Source organism: Cucumis melo, chromosome 7 (genome assembly GCF_025177605.1).
Source record: "Cucumis melo cultivar AY chromosome 7, USDA_Cmelo_AY_1.0, whole genome shotgun sequence".
Taxonomy (NCBI): Eukaryota; Viridiplantae; Streptophyta; class Magnoliopsida; order Cucurbitales; family Cucurbitaceae; genus Cucumis; species Cucumis melo.
The window spans coordinates 28,546,545-28,568,353 of record NC_066863.1 but is presented as its reverse complement, the minus strand read 5'-3'; the positions used below and the strand labels follow the sequence as shown (position 1 = coordinate 28,568,353).

At 32.0% G+C, this 21,809-nt stretch overlaps 5 protein-coding genes and 1 long non-coding RNA gene across 15 annotated transcripts; 5 read left to right on the top strand and 1 right to left on the bottom strand.

Moving 5' to 3' along the window:
- The first annotated feature begins 391 nt into the window (after positions 1 to 391).
- On the top strand, positions 392 to 1,222 carry LOC103494703 (uncharacterized). The gene is made up of 2 exons (XM_008456018.3): positions 392 to 780; positions 877 to 1,222. The coding sequence occupies exons 1-2, from the start codon at positions 624 to 626 to the stop codon at positions 1,122 to 1,124; spliced, it is 405 nt and encodes a 134-aa protein (XP_008454240.2). The 5' UTR covers positions 392 to 623; the 3' UTR covers positions 1,125 to 1,222.
- Positions 1,223 to 4,178: 2,956 nt separating this feature from the next.
- LOC103494700 (uncharacterized) lies at positions 4,179 to 7,871 on the top strand. 10 transcript variants are annotated; one of them, XM_008456012.3, is made up of 6 exons: positions 4,179 to 4,531; positions 4,659 to 4,760; positions 5,167 to 5,396; positions 6,264 to 6,354; positions 7,231 to 7,297; positions 7,406 to 7,871. In XM_008456012.3, the coding sequence occupies exons 3-6, from the start codon at positions 5,288 to 5,290 to the stop codon at positions 7,457 to 7,459; spliced, it is 321 nt and encodes a 106-aa protein (XP_008454234.1). In that variant the 5' UTR covers positions 4,179 to 4,531; positions 4,659 to 4,760; positions 5,167 to 5,287; the 3' UTR covers positions 7,460 to 7,871. The 10 variants fall into 10 exon arrangements, with proteins under 10 accessions (XP_008454234.1, XP_008454230.1, XP_008454235.1 ...); XM_008456008.3 differs by having other exon boundaries at positions 7,189 to 7,297; XM_008456013.3 differs by having other exon boundaries at positions 4,353 to 4,531; positions 5,226 to 5,396.
- Positions 7,872 to 7,929: 58 nt separating this feature from the next.
- On the top strand, positions 7,930 to 9,019 carry LOC103494889 (26.5 kDa heat shock protein, mitochondrial). The gene has a single exon (XM_008456269.3). The coding sequence runs from the start codon at positions 8,189 to 8,191 to the stop codon at positions 8,909 to 8,911; it is 723 nt and encodes a 240-aa protein (XP_008454491.2). The 5' UTR covers positions 7,930 to 8,188; the 3' UTR covers positions 8,912 to 9,019.
- A 4,329-nt stretch (positions 9,020 to 13,348) lies between these two features.
- Positions 13,349 to 14,288, top strand: LOC103494701 (EPIDERMAL PATTERNING FACTOR-like protein 8). Its single transcript, XM_008456016.3, has 2 exons — positions 13,349 to 13,548; positions 13,689 to 14,288. Exons 1-2 carry the CDS (start codon positions 13,455 to 13,457, stop codon positions 13,916 to 13,918), a joined length of 324 nt encoding a protein of 107 aa, XP_008454238.1. The 5' UTR covers positions 13,349 to 13,454; the 3' UTR covers positions 13,919 to 14,288.
- Positions 14,289 to 15,444: 1,156 nt separating this feature from the next.
- On the bottom strand, positions 15,445 to 18,825 carry LOC103494702 (G-type lectin S-receptor-like serine/threonine-protein kinase SD2-5). Its single transcript, XM_008456017.3, has 2 exons — positions 16,915 to 18,825; positions 15,445 to 16,091 (listed from the first exon to the last, which is right to left on the bottom strand). The coding sequence occupies exons 1-2, from the start codon at positions 18,731 to 18,733 to the stop codon at positions 15,445 to 15,447; spliced, it is 2,466 nt and encodes an 821-aa protein (XP_008454239.3). The 5' UTR covers positions 18,734 to 18,825.
- LOC127150196 (uncharacterized) lies at positions 15,920 to 19,667 on the top strand. Its single transcript, XR_007822289.1, has 2 exons — positions 15,920 to 16,068; positions 19,507 to 19,667. It is a non-coding gene; the product is annotated as an uncharacterized LOC127150196 (long non-coding RNA).
- Positions 19,668 to 21,809: the final 2,142 nt, after the last annotated feature.

Here is a 21,809-nt window from a genome sequence, read left to right as displayed (position 1 = left end):
ATTGAAAGAATAAGAAATTTGAACCTCACATAACCACATAAATTTACAATATAAGAAAAAAAGAACCTATTTATATTACAAAATGAATTTATAAATTTATGTTTCAAAGTTTCTTTTTTCAAAAATATTGAATTACAGATAACTCACACAAAATATCTACACTTCTAAGTCAATAGAAAAAAAATTGACAAAGAAAAACTTATTTACAAAAATGACAATATTTTTATCATTTTGAATGTATATGTATGTGTATTGATTGAATTAAATATATGAAATGTGTATTGAGTGGTGTATGATATAAATATAGAAAAAATATGTAATTGGTCACCATTTCAACTTCTCAACTTGAACTCCCAATATATTGTGTCAGAGTTCATAACTCAACTAAGGGGGGTGGTGGTGAAGAGATGTATTAAATGTTGTCAACTACATTAGGATGGTCATAGTCCATTAATTTGAAGTCAACCTTTCTCTCTCCTTCTCTAGAGAAGCGTAGATGGCCACGCATATAAAAATCTTCCATCTCCTTCTCTCCCACTTGCCAACTAAATAAAAAACTTTCCCTTTCCCAAATCTCACTTCAAAATCCAAGAAAAAAAGAAAAGCTTCCTTTCAATCCCGCCATGTCTTCCATTCTGAGTTCTCAAGGTCTCGTCATTGCAACAGCCATGGTCGTCTCTTCCACAGCTCTCTTTCTCGCCTTCTCCAACCACCATCACAAGATGATCAGTCCAATAATCCCACCCTCCACATCCCTTCTTCCTTCTTGCTTTTCATCTGGTAAATTTTCTTTCTTTTTTATGTTATTTTGTTTAGATTATGAACTTGAAGATTTTATGTTGATGGGGCCGTTTTGATGTTGATTATTATGAATAGATGAAAAGAAGAAACAGAAGAAGAAGAAGAAGAAGAAGAAGAAGAAGGTGAGATTTGCTGAGGATGTGAAAGAACCAAAAGGGAATGGAGAAGAGTATAGAAGAGAACATGATGAGAAAATAGGTTTAATGGAGGAAACGAGAAGAGGAAGGAGAATAAGTTGTAGAAACGATATTCCTGCTAATCGAATTGCTTTGTATAATGGAATTCTTAAAGATCGATCGCAAAGGATTCAATGTTCGTTTTGATCTTCACTCCACTTTGTTTTCTTCTTCTTGTTTCCTGTGTAAGAAAAATCCAGCTTTTCTGTGGCTGTCAATGGATGGTGGAATTTCTCTTCATCCAATTTTCTCTTCTTTTCTTTTTTCTTCTTTGCCTTTTGAAAAAAAGAAAGGAGATTATGAATTATGTATAGGAAGTTCTCGATTTTAGAATTTGAATTTCATGTTTTCATATTTGTGTTTAGGTAACACTTGTTAAGTTTGATAGGTAACAATATGATTGTTCTTTTTTTCTTCTTTTGTGTGTATTATTAGGTAAGTTCATTCAATAAGAAATTGAGATGAAATATATTTAGTTTTTCAAATTTTAAAATTTGACTAAAAATTCAATTGAGAAGGGAAATTAAAGACCACAAATAAATGATTACCATACAAAATTTAATCATAGTTTGAAAATATGTTTGATAATATAAAAGATAAATTATTTTAAATAAAAAAATCATTCAAAACATTTTCAAATATATGAAAATAAAAGAGATTTTGCTATATAGAGTAACTCTTGTCATATAATAAACGAGTTACGAAACCATTATCTTGTTCAAGTAAATTTTCAATATGAATATAGTTTAGTTATTCCATATCCATATCGGTCTACTAGCATTAAGTAAGATGGATAGATTTTAGGGGAAAAACGAGTTCAATAGTTCTTAGCTATAGACCAATACTCACAATAGCATTAAAACAAATTTTTGAAATAAATAAACGGTTAAATTAAATAAACATTATATATCATTTCAAACATAACTAAATAGATAAGATATCAATTATCATTTTAAAGATCGATTATCAAATCTCCCACCTATAAAGCTAAACAAACATTATACATATAACGATATCTATTTGTACGACTTAGATATAAAACACTGTCTCAGATATTTTAACAAATTTGAAGAGATTTGTATATTTGAGAAATTAAAAAGTAAAAAATGTAACACACTTTTTCTAGAAAAGGATCAATTATTATTTGATGTACCTAAAGGTTGAAGTTTAAAATTGGTTCACTTTTGTCTTTGTGTAAAGGTAAGAAAGAGTTGGAATAGGGAAAAGAATTATTCCTTACAACTATATATCAAAGAGACACTATTAAAATTTCTTTTTGGTCCCTTGTTTTGACCCTATTTAATAAAATAGAAGTCTATGGGGATGTGGGATAAAAGGATTGTTATTTGTTACCATCTTTCTCTTCTCTAATAATGAAGATATAAAAATATGATTGACCAATTTAAAAATTCCATTACTTTTTCTTAGTCCAAAAGCTATTCCATTCTACTAATCTTCCAAAGTACTACTTCACATGCATACACATCAATATTTGTTTTCTCATTTTTAGATATTAAAAAACAATTTGATGTTCGTGATTTTAAAGAATTTTCGATTCATAACATATCGATTTCAAATGAATTAGGTTGTTTGTTATTATAGAAAATAGAATGATCAAATTTTGCGGTAGGATTTTAAAGTAAATTAAATAATAATTTTCGTCATTTTCAAATTTTCAATTAACACATTTGAAATAAAAGTTTTTCTTCAACTTTCTGGAATCCAAACGAAGGGTAAGAGAAAGAGGAAAGAAGACAGAAGAAAGAAATCCAAATAATATATAGAATGTTTTCAAATACATCAAAATTACGATTTAAAATATCTATAAACACACTAAAATTTTTTTATATTTGTAAATATTTTGAAGAGTTTTTTGTCTTTTTAAAACAATATACGTCAACTGGAAGATTGTTAAATAAGAGTGGAAATGAGATGACCAAACACTATAAAAAAGAAACTACGCCACATTTATAAAATATATATCGAGTAGAGTTGTAATTTATATTTGACGATCTTTCTTCGTATGGATTTATATCTTTCTAACTAAAATTAATTAGATTTATGAACTTTAATCTTTTATAACTTTGTAAACAATATCTTTCACCCGCAAATTAACAAATAACATCTAATCGAAATTCTTATAGGCTATGAATTGTAGTCACACTATCAATTATACTAAAGAGAATACGTATTAATTTTTACTAGGTCCTTTTAAAAGATGAACTATACTTCATGCCAGCACGACAACTCGAACAAATTAGATTCATAAGTAACCTCGATTTTAATACTTTCCTACTTCAATCAAGAGATTGGCTTGAACCCATTCCCCAATAACTTTATGAAATTATTCCACAAGTTTCCTTGTACTATTTTTCTAGGGTATATGAATATGATCATTACTAAAGTTCGTTGTACTAAAGGAAGTCAACATCAATATTGAAGAGGAATGCGAGGTTTTGGCAACCACATTGAAGAGGTATACCTATAACTTCCATGTGCTAACATGAGATTCTACAATGAGCCGTATTTATGATTTATATAAGATTCGATTTTTTTATTGCGATGATTTTAACAATATTAGATCTAACATGTCACATGAAGCAACAAAAATAAAACATGAAAAATATTTTAGGTTTAATCAACCATTAACACTGATGTCGTTGATGCTAAAATAAACATAATCAAAATTAAATCAAATCAATGTTCAATCCCCACGTCAGCTATTGTAAAAAATATAATAATTAAAATTTCAATTATACGGATATATTGATAAGACTAAATATAGATATCAATTTTTATAAATTAAAATGATATTAATCTCAAATTAAAGTTCCTCATTGTTAAATGTAAATCTTCATTTAATTAACGATATTCCTTTACATAGGTACATTTCAAACATAATCGAGTGAAAAATATTGGTGAATTGATACATAGATTTTACTATATTTACTCAAACAAGAAAATCCAATAAACTTTAATGAACTTGAAGAAAAAGATTGAAATTAAGTACATGTCAAAAAAAAAAAAAAAAAAAGAAGAAAAAAAAATCAAACCTTACTAAATAAAACACTAATATCAACAAAAAAGATTAGTTGTTGGATCTAAATTTAAATTTACATAAGATTACTTTACTAATCCTCAAGTTTGGTCATACTATAAAGTAAATAAACACATCATTAATTTGAAAGTTAAATATAGACAAATCAAATAATCAAAACTTCCCAACTTGGAAATATAAAAATTCAAAAAAATTAACCCAAAACATTCCCTTAATCCATAAAATTAGGTTCCATTGTTGTTTTAAAAGATAATTACAAACCATTTCCTATAAATAATAATATTCTAAATTTCCACTCTTTTCCTCCCCCTTCTTCCATTGTTGCCATTGCCCCATTACTTCATATCCATAGAAGAACCCAAGGTAGGAGAAGGAGAAGGAGAAGGAGAAGAAGAAGAAGAGGGGAGGAAAAAGGTGAGCTCGTGAATCCTCGAACAGGGCATTTTCGATTTCAGGAGGGCACGAGAGAGGTGACCCGTGATGTTGTTCATTCAAGGTCCTCGAAACTTTCAATTTCTTTTTTTCCCTCAATTTTTTTTTTTTTAATGTTGATTTATTGATTTCTCAAATTTGCTTTTGGTTCTGCTTTTATCTTTATACCCGTGAATCTTTTTGGTTTCTAGAAGCGGTTCTCTGATCTTTTCTTCCTGGAATCGGATTCTGGTGCTCTGTGGATCCGGTTTGGCTTTCTGGGTTTGCTTTATATTCGTTGCCCTGTACATGGGGTAAGCTCTTTTTTGCTGTTTTGGATTCTGAATGTATTTGATTGATGTGCTTGTCATTGTATTTAGCTTTATTATTCTAATGTGCGAAATGGGTTATTATGTTTGTGTTTGATTGGCAAGAAGATTTGCTTAAATTGAAAAGAGGGGTTTAAATAGATTATCTAGAACCGTTTCTGCTGCTTTAATGTCCATTTGATTTTTTTTAAATTGAGTTAATCATAGCAGGGAAATCAAAGATTCTATGGTTTAATGGATTCTCTCAATAAATTGTAATGCACATATGGGAAAATGTGAATAACTACTTAATGAGCAATATGGAAAGATTTGTTTCATGCTTAGAGTCAATGCCTCTTCTCCTCTTCTTTTCCTCCGCCTAATGTTTTCTTTTTACTATTGTTCACTATAGTTTATAATAGAGCATTGGTTGCCTTGAAATCCGTATCAAGCCTAAGCTTACGACTGCAGTAGGTAGTATACCGATCCGAGGCTTCTGGTAACATATTTTGGAAATCTTGAGCACACTACATATGGACAACATTGCTAACCAGTCACAGGGAGGCGATTCATCAATTAACACCAATCAATCACAGGGGAACTCTAGTGAATCTAATGTTCCAACTCCATTTGTAAATCATGGTAAGTTTTCCTTTGATTAGCTTGTGCTGCCATAGCATTAAAACCCAGATTGAAGGTTCCAAATTCATGTTCTATTCTTAAATATCAAGTCTCAATCCATGTCTGAGTTGATGCAATACAACCACCAATACAAAGTGTCGACATTTTGTAGAAAATGACAAAGTAACTTATTGCAATATGGCAATATAGAGGAAATTATAATATCAATAGCTTTTCGAGATGGTTATCTCTTTCTACCTTGCTTCCATTATAGACTGATTTCACAGACTATTCTAACCTCCACCCTCTCTAACTTTCTCTACTTGTAAGTTGTAACCAACCCCACCCAAACAAACTTTCAGAAATTACAATTATGTCACTACAAATATTCTCATATGACCCTAGCCTTTTATTTAGAATAAATGAAAATATACACTGGAATTGAAAAAAAGCCTAACACACGGAAGGAATTCCCATAAAAGAAAGGAACTTCAATTGAGAATAAATGAAAGAATACACTGGAGTTGAAAAAAACTAAACTCTCATAAATCAGAAGGAATTCCCTTAAAAGAAATGAACTTCAGTTGTGCAAAACAGTACTTACTAAATAGCTACAAAAGGCCGTTGAAATTGAAGCCTAAAGATAAGCGTGAGAAATGAGCTTCAATTATGCAAAATAGTACCCACTAAATATCTACAAAAGACATTTGATATTAAAGTCTAAAGACAAATGTAAGATCTTATAAAGAACAAACTGTTACTTGGATCTCTCCCTAAACCTCTAAACACTCTATTATTCTTTTCTAGTGTCATCATTCTATCTCTTTAGCATACAAATATTGTCATGGTATTAGCCATTAGGCGGTGGTTTGACGATTTTAGTTGTAGGTCTTCTTCTCTGGAATCAAAATAGGCAGCATTGGGTGCAGAACAGGAAGTCTGGCAACAGAAAACAAGTGATTCGAGAACCCAAATTACAGTAAGTTGGTCGCTATTCTTTTCTATAATTGAAGTTATTTTATATTCACGAATCCATCAGGAAAAGTTTTGACTTCTACTTATGAAGCTTTGGTTTGGTATTTCTTTCCAAAGACATTATTATAAGTTACTCTGATGGTTTTCTTCTAATCTAGTTAACGGCTATGCTTTATGGTTTGGTCAAGTGGACCTATGAGAAGGTTAAGTTTTCTTTTTCTATGGTGTTCTTGTCAGTGAAAGCACCATGGATTGTACTCCATCATGCAATCTTAAATGTTTGCCTGTAGTTGTTTGTAGTTAAGTATGGAGAACTGTTTTTTTTTCCTGTGTTTTTTTGTTTGTTTTCAGAAGTATTTCTAACAACTATGGTTGTGTGACAGTTAAAAGGTTAAGTGGTTAATGATATGTTATATTCGAATGACCATTTTCAAAAGTGCAACTTCATTTGTTTTGGCCAAAGTGAGCATAATTCACCGCATATAAAATGTGCACCCTCGACAAAAAGGTCTGAGATTGGATTACCCCCACCTGATCTTTTTCTAACAAAAAAATAATGAATGTTAAAGAAATTCACGTGTTTCAAAAAAAAAAAGGACGTTGTTTAAAAATCAGTTCCAGACTAGTCTATTTTCAAGCATTACATGTATTGTAGTGAAATGATTCACTTCAAGTAAGTCTTGATATATTCTACACTTCAACACGTTGATACTACGCCACGCTGAAAGTTTGCTAAAGTTGATAAGAAACCAGAAAGAAAAATCTTTTTAACACTCTGGTTTCACTGAATTGGGAGTTGATTATTTTTGAACTTCGTTTGCTACATCTTTTTTTTCAGCACTCATTGTCTCTGCATGCCTAAATCGTTCTGGCTTTGCAGTTGGAGTGCAACATACGACAGTTTGTTGGGAAATAACAAGCCGTTCCCACAGCCTATACCACTTGGTGTGAGTATCTATCATATTGAACGAACCAATATGCGTCATTGCCGATCAATTTCCTCATTAATTTTGTTCTTTTCTCTAACGTGGTCAGTCTAATCTTGAAATCTACAGGAAATGGTTGATTTTCTTGTGGATATATGGGAGCAAGAGGGGTTGTATGATTGATTGAGCATCATTTCTGGAATGAAAGCTATTTTGAAGGTTAAGTTAGACTTTGGAAACCCTCTGGACCTGCTGAATTACAGCAATTACATCAACAGGTCAATTGCTAAATTGGCCACTGGAACCAATACCCAAAATGTAGTTTCATGCAGAAAAAAGGAACAACAGAACATTAATCCATTTTTGCATCCAATTTCTTTTGTACTATGTGTTCTGTGTTCTTCCTTGGGTAGTTTTTGTTGAGAGTCTGAAACTTGAGTTGCTTCCTTCTGTTCTATGATGAATTGTGTGTAGAGAGAGACGGTGAGTTGATTGGGGTCGTTCTGTTCTTTTCGATAATGTTGTTTTATAATATATACAGTTTTGTTCCCTTTTGCCTGCTTCTATCTATGGAAAGTTGTTCTTATTTGAATTTGATTCTATTATTATTTTAAACTTTACTAGTGGCTGCTACAATCGTAATCCACTTTTGTAAGTTTGAAAATGATCTTTTCCAACATCACAAGTCATAAGTGAAAAAGATATATATATAAAACTGTGTTTGTTTGAATTAGAGATTAAACTCTCTGTTCTGTGTGTTTATTCTCATGGTATATTTGAGAAACAACTGGAAGCTCTTTCTAAAAACATACACAGGGCAGGATTGACACTTGTTTCCGCCATGGATTAGCACCTGCCAGAAACTCCCAACGACTCTTCTGGACTCATCTTCCAAATTCTCTCCCTCTCCCCATGTCTTTATATCATCATCTTCTTCCATCTCCATATTTGCACCAAAACAAAACCCATTCACATCTCTCATCTGGATACCTATTCTCCATGGCCCTCACCCGTTTGGCTTTAAGGAATTTGCAGCAAAGGGCTGCCTTTGTTTCCTCCCCTGTTGATACTCTGCTTCCCAAACAAACTGCAGCCCTGATCAGAAGATTTTGTGATCAGAGCTCAGAAGGAAATTCCAAAGAGATCGCCGTTAAGAATGAAGAGAAAAACACCAAAATAGCCCCAAAAAGGGAAGGCAAGAAATGGATACCATGGAGAAAGAATGAGGGTGAGTTTCATCTTGGAAACTCACTGATGCAAGCAGCAGAGCACATAAACAGAGTGTTGAAAAGCTTGAACTTGAGCCGTCCATGGTGGTTCTCCGGTGGCCATGTGAAAGAGCAAGAAGATTGGTACAAACTGCGAATGGAGATGCCTGGGATCGCTAAAGATGAAGTGAAGGTGACAGTGGAAGGTAGGATGCTAAACATCAGAGGAGAGCACAGGGAAGAAGAGGAAGAAGAAGAAGAAGAAGGATTTGCGGAGAGTTATGGTTACTACGAAAGTACGGTGATGCTGCCGGAAGACGCAGTGGCAGAGGAGATCAAGGCAGAGTTGAAAGATGGGGTTTTGACGATCACCATCCCGAGGACTGAGAAGCCTCCAAAGGATGTTAAAGAGATCACTGTTGTGTGAAATGCTGGCCGAGTTTCATCACATCTTGTAGTCCTTTTACTTTCGCCAACAAGATCATGTAAAACATGAATGAAAGATCAATCTTGCTTTTTAAATGTTTCACTTAAATCATCACCCTTGAGCTTCTTCTTTTGAAAGTTCCCATTATTTCTCTTTAAATTGCTTCTGGGGTACCATTTCAGAGGATACTGCTGTTTTAGTTACAAACAAATCGAGTTTGAAAGGCTTCGGCAATGTTTAAAGCAGGTATGTCAGTGTTTAGTCACCAACTTGAGTTGATCCAAACTTTTTAAATTAAGCAATTAAGGAAACAGACCAGTAGGTAGAATCCACGTGTAAAATAGAAAAATGGAGCGCCAATGAAGTGTGATGCTCAATTGAGTAGTCTTGTCTACTTTTGCCTAGTAACCGTACACGTACACTCATCATTATTCAGAGGAGTACAATGGACCGTTGGATGCCGTCTGATCAGACTACCTGAAGCCCTTGACTTTGATTCACCACCGTTGATGATAATCAGATGATGTCAGTTGTTGTGCTGTTGCTAATGTTTTTACATCAATCAAAGTAGTGGGTCTTTTTTCATAAACAATTTGGCTTTTGATGTTGCATGACTAAAAGCCAACAACACAATCCAACAAGTAATTTATTCACAATGCAACATGGGTTGGAAAATTTCCACTTACAATAGTCAAGAAGTTTGACTTTTTAAAATGAAATTTCTAATTTTGATTTCTTTTTTCAAAATTTATTTAATTAAATAATTTTCTTAATTAATTAATTCAAATTTCTTGTAATTAAATTATATATATATATATATATATAATTGAACAATTAATTAACTAATATTATAGTATTATCTTCTACCTCGAATCCTAGATTGTCCTAATTCGACTTTTAGATATTTAAATTCTATTCAAAAGCAATTTCTCTCTTAATTTATAGTCGTTAATTATAACGAATATTATTAACAATTTAATATAAAAAATAACTCGAATGATTCAAATTTCTTGATCCCATCGTTCTAAGCATAAAGAACCAACTACATGATTGGGATTCTATTTCTTTTACCCATTGGAAACGAGACACACAAGGGTTGAATTGAGCTACTGGTAAGGTTTCAAAATAATAGGACCAACTGCAGATCGACCTCATTTGAGGGATTCCTTAGCATCATCGACTTCGATTGAGGTGAGCCAGTTGTTGTGAAGGTTTTATTGGCCTCTGAAGCCTCAAAGGTCGGAGCAGACCAATTGGACCTTTCCACCCAATTGCTCCTTTACTACTTAGATAGAGTTCAACGATCCGTTTTCTACCAATTCTATCGTCCGTTTTTAGGAATATTAGGTAATTCTCTAACTTTACTTTTATCTTTAATCTTTTTATTGGTCCAAAATTACCGACAACAGTTAAGTTGGACTTTGATTGATAGGCCATAAAAAAGAAAAAAAATTAAGAAAAGAGATAGAGATAGAGATAGAAAGATTTAATAGGAGTGTTAAAAATATCATTAACCCAACCAACTCGGATTATCCAACTCAAACCGTAAGGGTTGGGTTGGGTTAAATTTTATGTTGGGTTGGGTTGGGTTGGGTTAGAAAATTGGAGAAAAAAAGGTTGAGTCGGGTTGTCCGGGTTGTGCAAGTTAGGGGTAGGGTTGATTATAACACCTATATATATTTGTCACTTTGTATCTTGAATACCTTTCATATTGAAAAATAATATGAAAATTTGTCTAAATAAATTATGGAGAGATGAAAAAAAAAAAACCGTCAATCCAATTCGACCCAATCCAAATTTTTTAGATTGGGTTGACCCTTACATATTGAACCGATAGGGTTCATAATTTTCCTCCAACCCGGCTCAACCTGACTAATGTACACCCTTAAGATTGTAACCTTTTCAACTCCAATAAAAGAAAAAGTTTGTTAGGTTGATTTCTCCTTTTGGTTTTTTTTTTTTTTTGAAATTTAAAGATGGATGGATGAGTGTTATATATACATATGAAAGAAAAAGCAGTTCCATACCTCAATCATCCTTTTTTTCACTGTTTGGTTTGCAGACTGAAAATCTAGAACTATTTGTCATTGATGTCTCCACTTTATTTGATTCTCTTTAAACTCATCAACACAACAATGCTTTATGTTTTCTTTTCAATACCCCCTTCTTCTTCTTCTTCTTCTTCTTCTTCTTTCTTCTTTTTTTTAATGGAAGCTTAACAAAATCTGCTTTTTCTATAAACTACTTCTGCTCACCACTGCTTTCAACTTACTTTTTATTTCTCACCCTTTCAACACTGTTCTGTTCTGCACTTGCCTTGGTGGGTCTTTCCTTTTTTCTTTTCTCCCCCTATCATTTCTACTTTTCATAATATACTTTCTCAATTACAATATAGTGTTAATATAATGAATAAAAAATATTTAATATAGTTTTTGATGTTAAAAATAATTAATATTGAAGGATAAATTTGAGGATAGTAAATAGTTAGGGAAGATATAAGATTTTTATAAAGCTAAAATTATAAAGGCTAGCATGTAATATACCTTTTGCACATTAGAACAAATTAAAATGTGATTATGGATAAATTAATAAATAATTTGTTTTATCATACAATCTAGCTAGGTAGTGTTATGTGTAACGCCTTGGGCCCAAAATTCAAAATCCTGTTGGAAATAATCAAGTGTTAATATGGATTTCGGATCTTAGTTTAGATCCTAAGCATGAGGCATTACTAATGATATTAGAGTGGAATCTCTCCTATTAAAATATGATTTTGAACTTCTAAGACGAATAAGCAAAAGTTGGTGGACATATAATGCCCTGAGTTTAGAAGGAGACCTGAACTATGATTCGAATTAGAGATATCCTTAGATATGAAAGTAGGGTTAAGAAAATCTTAAAGGAAATGAAAATTACACATACCAATAAAGCCTTTCTTTTCGGTGGCTCAATCCTAGGAACCCCAAAATTATTAATTATTGGCTTTGAGCAATCTTATGTTGGGTGGACATTCTAGGAATTTTCCTAATAAACGTGTGGCTGAAGATAAAGTAAGCCGAAGAAATGAACCATGTTGGTTCTTGTTTCGTGAGGACAACTTCACACTTCGTTGAAACATTCAAACCAGGTAAATATAACATTGTTAGATCATAGGGGACATAAGAAAGAGTGTCGAGAGGCAATCAATTGTTATATTTAGACTTCGAATGTTGCACACGTACATTATGATTTTCCTACAATCACTTGTAACATCTGCAAACATAATCCCAAAGAGAACCTAATTTATGTTACACAATTTATTATCAATTTTATATGTTAGATGCAAATTTCAAAATCTTTGATGATATTTCACAATCCCAAAAACAGTCAATGACCCCAACCCACCTAAATGCCATAAAATTCAATCTCTTAATCAATTACAATTTGCAAAAGAGAGTCAAAACACCAATTTCCCAAAAGTGCCTTTTCTTTAAATTAATTCTTTCTTTGGATTTCCCCCATCCACTCTTGAAAAGTGCTTCCATTGGTTAACATTCCATAAGATCAGGCTTCATTATTTATTAATCAATTGTCATATTTAATTCCTATTCTTAATTAGAAATATCTAAATGTTTCGAATTAATAATCTAAATATTTCGGTATATGAATAGAATAGAAAAAGATAACATTGTTAATAGATAACACATCAATTATTATTTTAATATTAATGATAAGATTCTTCATTTCCTAAGTACTATATATGTTAAAAATGATTTAAGAACCTAATTAAGAACTCGATCAATCGAATATAACTACTACAATTTAAATTGACTTACTAACTCATATTCGAACTAAGTTGATTTATGAATTTACTTAAAAGTAGCGTGTCTTAAAAAAAAACTTTCTTTTTCTTACAATTCAATTGTATATACACATTTATTTTAAATTTACCTAATGCAATCCATTTTTATTTTTAATTAATTCATACTCAAACAAAGTTGTATCTTTTCTATTAACACAATTTAAAAAAGAATATATCTAAAAAGAAAAGAAAAGAAAAACACAAACCCATCTAACACAAATATTATATTATTGGTGTTCGAATTATTTCTAAAAAAGTTTCGATTCAATCTTGGTTAATGAACATTCAGATATATACTAAACTTTTTGGTTATGATTATTTGACAAAATGGATAAATAGAAGGTACTAAATGGAATTATAAATTTCATATGCAATTTTTTTATACATTTACAAAAGTTATGTAAATGGGCATAAAAATGTGTGACATAAAAACCTTATAAGTCATAACTATGTTTAGATCATTACCTGATATAGCCCCAACATTTAAATAGACATGTCATGTCAATGTGATTATGAAATCATGAATAGTGGTTTAGAATCTCTAATAAATTTTATTCTATAAACCTTCCAAATAAAAGCAAACAGAGTAAAGAAAAAAAAACTCCTTGGAATAAACACACATGACCACAACCTCTCCATTGAACTCTATGTCCTTTCTTCCTGATCTCATAACTCACAAAGCTGATCTCTCACTTAGCTCCAATGGCTTCTCCAAGCAATAATCTTCTTAAACCGGTGGTCGTGGTCACCTTCGCCATCGTACTTTCCCTCTTGCTCTCTCTTACCACATTATCAGGTAAATCAACAAAAGCAAAAGCAATAGCAAACCCTTTAGCCAAATTTTCTTTCTTTTTTCTTTTTTTTCTTCTTTTTTATGCTCAAAACATAATGTGCACAGCCACAAAAATTGAGTAACTTTTGTGTTTATGTGTTCAGCTGTGGCTGAGGTTGAGAGTAGTTTGCAAAAGAGGACGGTGCTGGGATCGAAGCCACCAAGATGCGTCGGGAAGTGTTTGAATTGTAGGCCTTGCACGGCGGCGTTGGTGGTGCCGGAGCACCTTGAACGGAAGAGATTTGAAAGAAATTTGGATCGTAGAGAAGAAGATGACAGCTATTATCTTCTGCATTGGAAATGTAAATGTGGGAATAAGCTTTATCAGCCATGAGAGAATAATATATGATGATGCTGTTCTTCTTTTCTTTTCTTTTCTTTTTTTCCTTCCCATCATGGTGTTGGTTTATGTACAAAATTGAACTTGATTTAGCTTCCTTTCCTACTCTGTTTTTTGAATTTCTTCTTCTTCTATTTCATTTTTGTTTGGCTTTGGTTTTTTTTTTTTTCTTTTCAAATCTTTGGAATTGGAATGAAAATTTGTGTGGATAAAGTTTTGGGGGAAAAAAGATAAATTTTCCCTTATCTTAACTTTTTTCTTAACAAAAAAAAAAAAAAAAAAAAATCAAATTATGTCATTAATGAAAAAGAAGGCAGAGATTGTAACACTCAAATATATATATAGAATTCTCATAATTTTGTAAAGGAGTTTACTATATTGATAAAATATCATTATAGAAATGTCTTATACAGCATAATACATGAAGAAAGAAATCTGAAGGTGAAAATGGAAGAAAAAAAATGTAACTCTCTCTCTCTCCACACACACACACACCTTTTGAGAAAAGAAAATGTATGGAAGGATTATGAATGGATTAAAATCACTTTTAAACCTACTTTTAATCACTTAAAATCAATTTTAATAATAAAGGAGAATATGGAACGATAACCTTTTAATCTTCAATGAGAAGGGTTTAAATTTTATTTCAAAAATAACCTTTAAATTATTAAAAAGTTTCATAAATTTCTTTTAAGCTTAAAAAAATTAAAAAAAATACCCTAATTGATCCAAATTTTACATTAAATTTCTTAGCACCCAAAATAAAAACCAAAATTTTAATTAAAAATCTATATGTCAAATATTTTTATCGATATTTTTACAATATTTTCATATTTTCGCGAGTTTAATATCAACAAAAGAGGTGGATTGAGGATTAATATTCTATTATATTGTAGAAAAATTTACGAATCACGAAAAATAAACATCAAAATTACATTAATATAAATGTATAATGTACCTATATACTTATTTGAAAATAATTAAATATTTATTTACTAATTTAATTTAAACTTTTTAGATTTTTAGTTTTTATAATTTTTCTAAAAAATATACATTGAAATCAAAATATATATAAAATTAATTTTGATTTTATGCGCGAGTCAAAACATAAAATTTCAAAAGAGTATCACCAAATTTCAAAATACAAAATTTCTTTTAAAATATATTAAAATAAAAATTAGTCGAATAAAAAAAATCTCACATCATTATCTATTAATAGTCAAACACATTTTTTTATTTGATAATTAACTAATATTAATTACAATAATAATTATTTGAGATTAGTTGTGTTTATGATGTTAATAGTCAAATTAATTTCAAACTATGAATTTTTCATGAAAAATTTTGGGTAAATTTTGCATCAAATAAAGTATTTTTAATTTTTTGTGGTCAAGAGTATTTGATGAAACTTTTTAATAGTTTGAGAGTATATTTTTTAATTATTTTTTCAAATTTATTAGTATTTTTTGATTAAAAGTAATTTAACAAATTTTGTGTACCGTTTAATTCATCATCATGATTCATCGAGGTCCCGACAATCGAACATCCGACAACCTCACTTCACTAAAACACCCATTCAAGTTCATTCCCAATCCTTCATTACTCCACCACAAACTCGCCCCCATCTCCGCCGTACACGGCGGCATCGGCACCGGACAAACCCCCTCTAGCATCTGCACCACCTTCCTCATCGGAGGCCGTAGACTTGGCTCCTCCTGGACACACCACACCGCCACCTGCACTGCCGCCTCCACCCGCCAATCACCCTCTGCCTCCCCCGCCACTCTTGAGTCCAACACACGAAACCCCTTTTGCTCCGCCACCATCCTAGTTGCGTAGGACGGGAGATGCGCCATCTCCGGCGGATAATCGGGATCGTAGCTCTTCCTCCCGGCGATTATCTCGAGTAGAAGCATGCCGTAGCTGTAGACATCGCTCTTGTCGGAGATGGCGAGGGTTGTGATCCATTCTGGAGCGACGTAGCCTCTGGTTCCACGAAGCTGTGTGAAGATGGAGGTGTGTTGTTTGTCCATTGATTTGGCCATTCCAAAATCAGAGAGTTTGGGTGTGAAGTTTTCGTCTAAAAGGATGTTCTCTGGCTTTATGTCGCAGTGGATTATCTTTGATTCGCATTCTTGATGAAGGTACGCTAATGCCCTCCCCGTACCTGTTCGATGAAATGCTACTGTCAAATTTTTGCTTCAATTTCACTAATCCATTCTCCTTCATCATTATGAAAACTTCCACTTATTAGATACTTCTTTGTGAATGTTCATAAGGTTAATTGACACAATTGCGAAGTTAAGTTTAGACATTAAATTCTTGTGAAATTTTAATTTTACTTCAAAACAATGTTTGACTCTTTTTGTTTGTTAAATTTTAGATGGAGGAGTTTATGTTGTTTAAGTGCACAAATCTAGATGCATACAAGAAGTAAACTTGGGGTTAGGGGCAGGAAAAAAAAAACCATAAACAAATGAACCACAAATTGAAGGCGTGAAATTGAAAGAGGAAGACAACAACATAAAATTTTTGAACGAATGACCCAATATTAGCAGTGCTAATGTGAATGATTCAATCTTTAGAAAATGAATGAAAATTCACTTCCTTCTTACGTAATGAGCACTCTACCACAATTTTGCATTAGGACATTAAGGATGTTGTAATAGACATAGTCATGATAATTCGATTGAAATGATCATTGTGTTTAGCGCTCCAATTATTTCATGATATTCGTGGAACATCTTAACTTAATAGTGGAATGAGTCATTTCGGATAAACATCTAAAAATAGGCTATTCGTATATAAAAAAAACCTCCGAGATGTCATTTTTTTTCTTTCTGGCATGTGTTTAAATTTGTTATCTAATCCTTACAACTTTTTGGCCTACATAACCTATAAACTTCAAACTTTATCCTTTAAATTAAAAAGTTCCAAAGATTTGAGATCAAAATTAAGAGAAATGCAAAAGGTTAGAGGTTAGAGATTACCCAATGCAATGCTAAATCTTGTGTTCCAATCCAAAAGCAGATCATCCTCTTTCTTGTTGAAAATCCACTTATCCAAGGATCCATTGCTCATATACTCATAAACCAGAAGCCTATGAAGACTTTCGGAACAAAACCCTTTCAGCTTCACAAGATTCACATGGTGGATCCCGCCGATCAAACTCACTTCTGCTTGGAACTCTCTCCCTCCTTGTCCAATTCTCTCCAATTTCTTCACTGCCAATCTCGACCCATCTCCCATCTTTCCCAAATAAACCGACCCGAATCCTCCATCCCCGATTTTCGTGGAGAAATTCTTTGTCGCTCTCCGGAGCTGCCGGTAGCTGTACCGCATTGGCGCACCAGAGATCTCATTGAGAAATTTATCTTCCTCCGTCGCTTCATCAATGGAGCTTAACAATTCCTTCATTTTCTGGCGGTAGAACAAAAAACACAGCAACCCCATGAACCCCAGAGCCATTGCAGCCATAAGTAAACTCATAAGCACAATGTGCTTTCTTCTGTTTGGACTTGGGTTCGTTTCGCTGTTGTTTCCATTGATCGGGAGGTTTGTTTTCATATAAGAAATGTACCCACCAGAACCTCCTTCTGATCGCTGTAAACTTCCGATTTCATTGAAGAAGTAGCAATTTCTCGAAACTGGTTCATAGAACATTACATTGCAAGAGCAATTACTAAAGCAAGCTGTTTTGCAAGAGCTCAAATCAGAATTGAACGAAGGCGTTGAGAAACGAAGAGCGAAATAATCAAGATTTTCCCCCAAATACAGAAGCTTGGTGGAATTAGAACTGCCATTACAGGGAATTGAAGGGAGTTTACAATTGAAATTTTTGTCTAGAATCGTCGAAGGGCATTGGCAATGATTGTCGAAGTAACAGATGAAAAGAGGATTGCAAGGCTCCGGAACGCCACATATTTCTGCCGGAATGCGAATTGTCTCTGGCTCTGCTGATTTCCTGTTCTCCAAATTCAGAAATGAAATCGTTCCATCGGTGTTTAAAACAGAGATCCATCGGTCTTTCCTATTAAAGTGCCAGAAAATTTTGAAACTCCATAACAATTCCCCTTCCATGCCGTAGAAATTCCAATAATTAGACTCCAAAATCGCAAACAGAACATACCCACTGCCGCCGGTGGTGGCCCTCTGGATTTTCCGGCTATCATTTGACAGAGCCCAATAAATTTGGGGATTCTGATAACCAGCGGAAAGAACCAAATCGCCTTGTTTGAATTCTAAAAAATTCGAGAGATCATTATCATTTGGGTAACTTTTGAGCTTCAATCCTTCCCAAAAAACCTGGCCGGGCAAAAGGGTGTCGGTCGGAAAATGGAAGCTCTGCCAAATAAAACTTCCATTTTTACTCTTTAAAACCAAATTCCCAGAATCCAATAGCTGCATTGAAAGGACGCCTTCATGAGCCGTCTCTGTCGACCAAACCGTAGTCTGATTCTGGCCGGAAACATCCAAATAAGCATCCCCTGTTTCATTGAACACAAAAAAGGCAGAATCGTTGACCAGAGAATCTCTGTTAGCTGTCCAGATTACTCTTGAACTGGAAATGTGTATGATTCCGAGTGAGAATGTATTGTCATTAGCACCGGCGTAGAAGCCAAGAGCGAAAACGGAGCTTTTCGATAAGAGAAAAACTCCATTTGTGTGGTTGAATTCTGATGCAGAAGCTCTAAAACCTGGATTGATCTGATCGATCCTCTGGGATTTGACAATGGCAGTGTTTGTTTGAATAATGAGGTGGAGGGAGAAGAAGAAGAAGAGGAAACTTGCAATTTTGAAAAAACCCATCAAGAATTTTGTTGAAATTTCATGATTCAAGTGGGAAAAGTTGAAGATGAAGAGAAGAAAAAGAGAATTAAGTTAATGATTTTAGAACTTCATAAGAGGGGAGGTTCCTTCTGTTTTTTTTTTTTTTTAATGAGTAGTGAGAGTGCACGTCGTCTATTACTTTATAACATGAAGAACAATATTTTTAAAAAAATAAATGTATTAACAATATAAGACATGTTTGAGTATGGAATATAAACTATAAACAATTTTGAAATATCCTAGAGGTTACCTTAACCATTTTTTGTTTGGTGGGGTTGGTAGATTTGTAAAAATAATTCGAAAAAATATATATACAAGGAATAAGAATCTAAGTCAAAAAGGGATGGAAGACAATTGAAAGCTTTAAGTCTATACTATATTCGTCGGTACTATCGAGAATGAGTAGGGCTAGACAAAAATTCCGTGTTATTGAGAACTAGCAAGAATGGATTATCAAGAAGAATGGGCAGAGTTTGACAAAAAAGTAGTTACAACATAATCAAGAGTGGTTACAAATTGGCTTTCTAGGAGGAGCAAAATTCATGGATGAAGGGTAATCATTTATCTCCTTTGCGTGCGGAGGATAATATTGTTATGACGGTCTTTGTTTGGGTGAGAGGTTTATAGGTATTTGATTATATATCGTTGATTGTTCATTTCATTAATTATATTGATGTCTTTCATCCCTTTTCATGACGTTTTATTTGACTATATTCTTTGTAAGTTAATTTTGTTATTCTACCTTTTTTTAGGATTTCTAAGAGCCCTACTCATGGAGTTGATACAATTAGCTAAATGTTTATAATTTTTTTTTGTCAAACACCCCTACATTATGTATTAGACTAGTGGAAATAGTTGAGTTGTTAAGGAAGTATTCTTTAGAAAGTTGGAATATAATAACGATTACTAATAATCGAGGAATGGTGGAAAGCATGAGTAATCAAAGACAATAAAAAGGAGATCGTAAAACATGAACAACAATGAAAAGGGGTTACATTAAAAATTGTTGAAATAGAATGAGTTTTATATTACAAAGTAGACCAAAAACACTCAATTCAAACATGGGTTTTGGATTATACAATACATCTCAATTTCATTACGAGCTAACAAACATACACCAAACATCTACGAAGAAAGATATAACAAAAATTCATTAAATTTTGTTGATGCTTTAATTTGACTTTTTAGTTGACAAAACAGACAAAAATGAAATAAAGGTATGATAGTTTGCAAATTTATTGATAAAATATGGCAAGTTTTGTTGATGCTTAATTTGACTTTTGAATTGACAATTTTTTTTTAAAAAAAATCGACTTAAATTCGAGGAAATACTCCACTATTTATTTTTAAAAAATAGTCATTGGATGAATTTTTTAATTCTAAAATATATAGTTTGTGCTCTTTCACAAAATCTAGCAAACATTATATATATATCTTTAAATTTTGATGAATTAGTGGGATAATTTATGCCAATAGATTTGGTGGATTTTAAGAGATTAATTAGAGAAATACTTACTTTTCTTCCTTATTCATTTTCAAGTATTTGGTTAAATATTTTTAATGATGATCTAAGCTTTTTATCATAAGGATATAAAACCATAACTATAAATTATAATGTGAACTTGAATGCATATTAATGTTTCATAAATTGTTTATTAGTTAACAATTAATGTTGTTTCCTAGAAGAAAATGTGACTAATGACATGCCACGATGTGTATGGCGTTTTCTTAATTAAAAGATATATATATATATATATATATATATATATATATATATATATACACACACAAAATAATAATTAATGAAAGGTGGGTGTGGAGTACACTAGCGAGATAACAAATTCTATTTGTCATAAATTTCTTCCCGGTCTTTGACTAATATTTACAATATGGTATATCGATAATAGACTTTTATTATTGATAGATTCCGACAGATGTTATTAGATTTACAAATTTTTTAAAAGTTCTATGTTAATACTTTGAATCTATAGTTATACAAAAAATTATTTATATTGTCATAGGTCTCATCTTACTTGAAGCAAACCACCACGAATTGAATCCATGACCTTTTAATTAATTATTGAGATTATGGCTCATTTTTTATCATTAGGTTTAACATGTGATGATTTATTTTTCATTACTATAAAATAAATTTTAAATTTATATTTCACAACTATTTAAAATTAATTAATTGAATTTAATGCTAAATTCTAAAAATGATTAATTAATAATTTAAAAGTCAAGATTAAAAGTATAACTCTTGAAACCGAGGGATCAAATTGATACAAAACTCGAATCTTAAGGATAAAATGACATTCTAATTATGTGGTTGTTGGCATCGTAGTTTACAAAGTTGTCCCCTTGATGATATAACACAATACAACGATAAACACGAGCATGTATCATGTTAGGGATTCTCTTTTTTGACAATTTCAAACACATTGGTTCACGTAACGTAATCGTCTCTTGTTGGAAAGTTTTGAGGAAGATGGCAGGGAACCATGGATGTTCCTTTTTTCTATGGTCATACAAAGAATTATGTTGAGCTAAGTCATGCAATTGAAGTGATTAGAACTCCCACAGTGGAAACGTATAGAAAGTCATGTAAAGTTGTGGGCTTTCTAGGTTTTAATTTGTGTAAAAAGGAAGTAAATATTTTGGGAGAATTTCTTACGTAGAGATCTCACTTGGAAGAAGATGAATCACACTTTCATGTCTTGTGTTATTCTCACCTAAAAATCCTCTTTTTGACCATAATTTACAATATAGTATATCGGTGATATATTTATATTATTAATAAACTCTCATAAATTTTGTTATATTTATAAGATTTTTAAAAATATTATTATATATGTTAATATTTTGAATCTAATCGTTACATTTACCTTAACCAAAAAAATCTACATCCCCATTTAACTTAATCCACGTATTAAACACAAACCAAAAACTCTCTAAGACCGACTTATATTTGTAATTTAACTAATAACATACCTCGTTTTCTAAAAAAGAACTATGAGTTAGACCCTATTCCTTTTGAGCAACAACACTCGATAAT

Coding starts and splice junctions, on each gene's coding strand:
- LOC103494700 (XM_008456008.3), top strand. CDS start 5,288: ATGGACAACATTGCTAACCAGTCACAGGGAGGCGATTCATCAATTAAC. Junction 6,355..7,188: donor ATTCGAGAACCCAAATTACA/GTAAGTTGGTCG, acceptor CTTTTTTTTCAG/CACTCATTGTCTCTGCATGC. Junction 7,298..7,405: donor CACAGCCTATACCACTTGGT/GTGAGTATCTAT, acceptor TGAAATCTACAG/GAAATGGTTGATTTTCTTGT.
- LOC103494703 (XM_008456018.3), top strand. CDS start 624: ATGTCTTCCATTCTGAGTTCTCAAGGTCTCGTCATTGCAACAGCCATG. Junction 781..876: donor TCCTTCTTGCTTTTCATCTG/GTAAATTTTCTT, acceptor TATTATGAATAG/ATGAAAAGAAGAAACAGAAG.
- LOC103494702 (XM_008456017.3), bottom strand. CDS start 18,733: ATGGGTTTTTTCAAAATTGCAAGTTTCCTCTTCTTCTTCTTCTCCCTC. Junction 16,092..16,914: donor AAGATTTAGCATTGCATTGG/GTAATCTCTAAC, acceptor TTCATCGAACAG/GTACGGGGAGGGCATTAGCG.
- LOC103494701 (XM_008456016.3), top strand. CDS start 13,455: ATGGCTTCTCCAAGCAATAATCTTCTTAAACCGGTGGTCGTGGTCACC. Junction 13,549..13,688: donor CTCTCTTACCACATTATCAG/GTAAATCAACAA, acceptor TTATGTGTTCAG/CTGTGGCTGAGGTTGAGAGT.
- LOC103494889 (XM_008456269.3), top strand. CDS start 8,189: ATGTCTTTATATCATCATCTTCTTCCATCTCCATATTTGCACCAAAAC.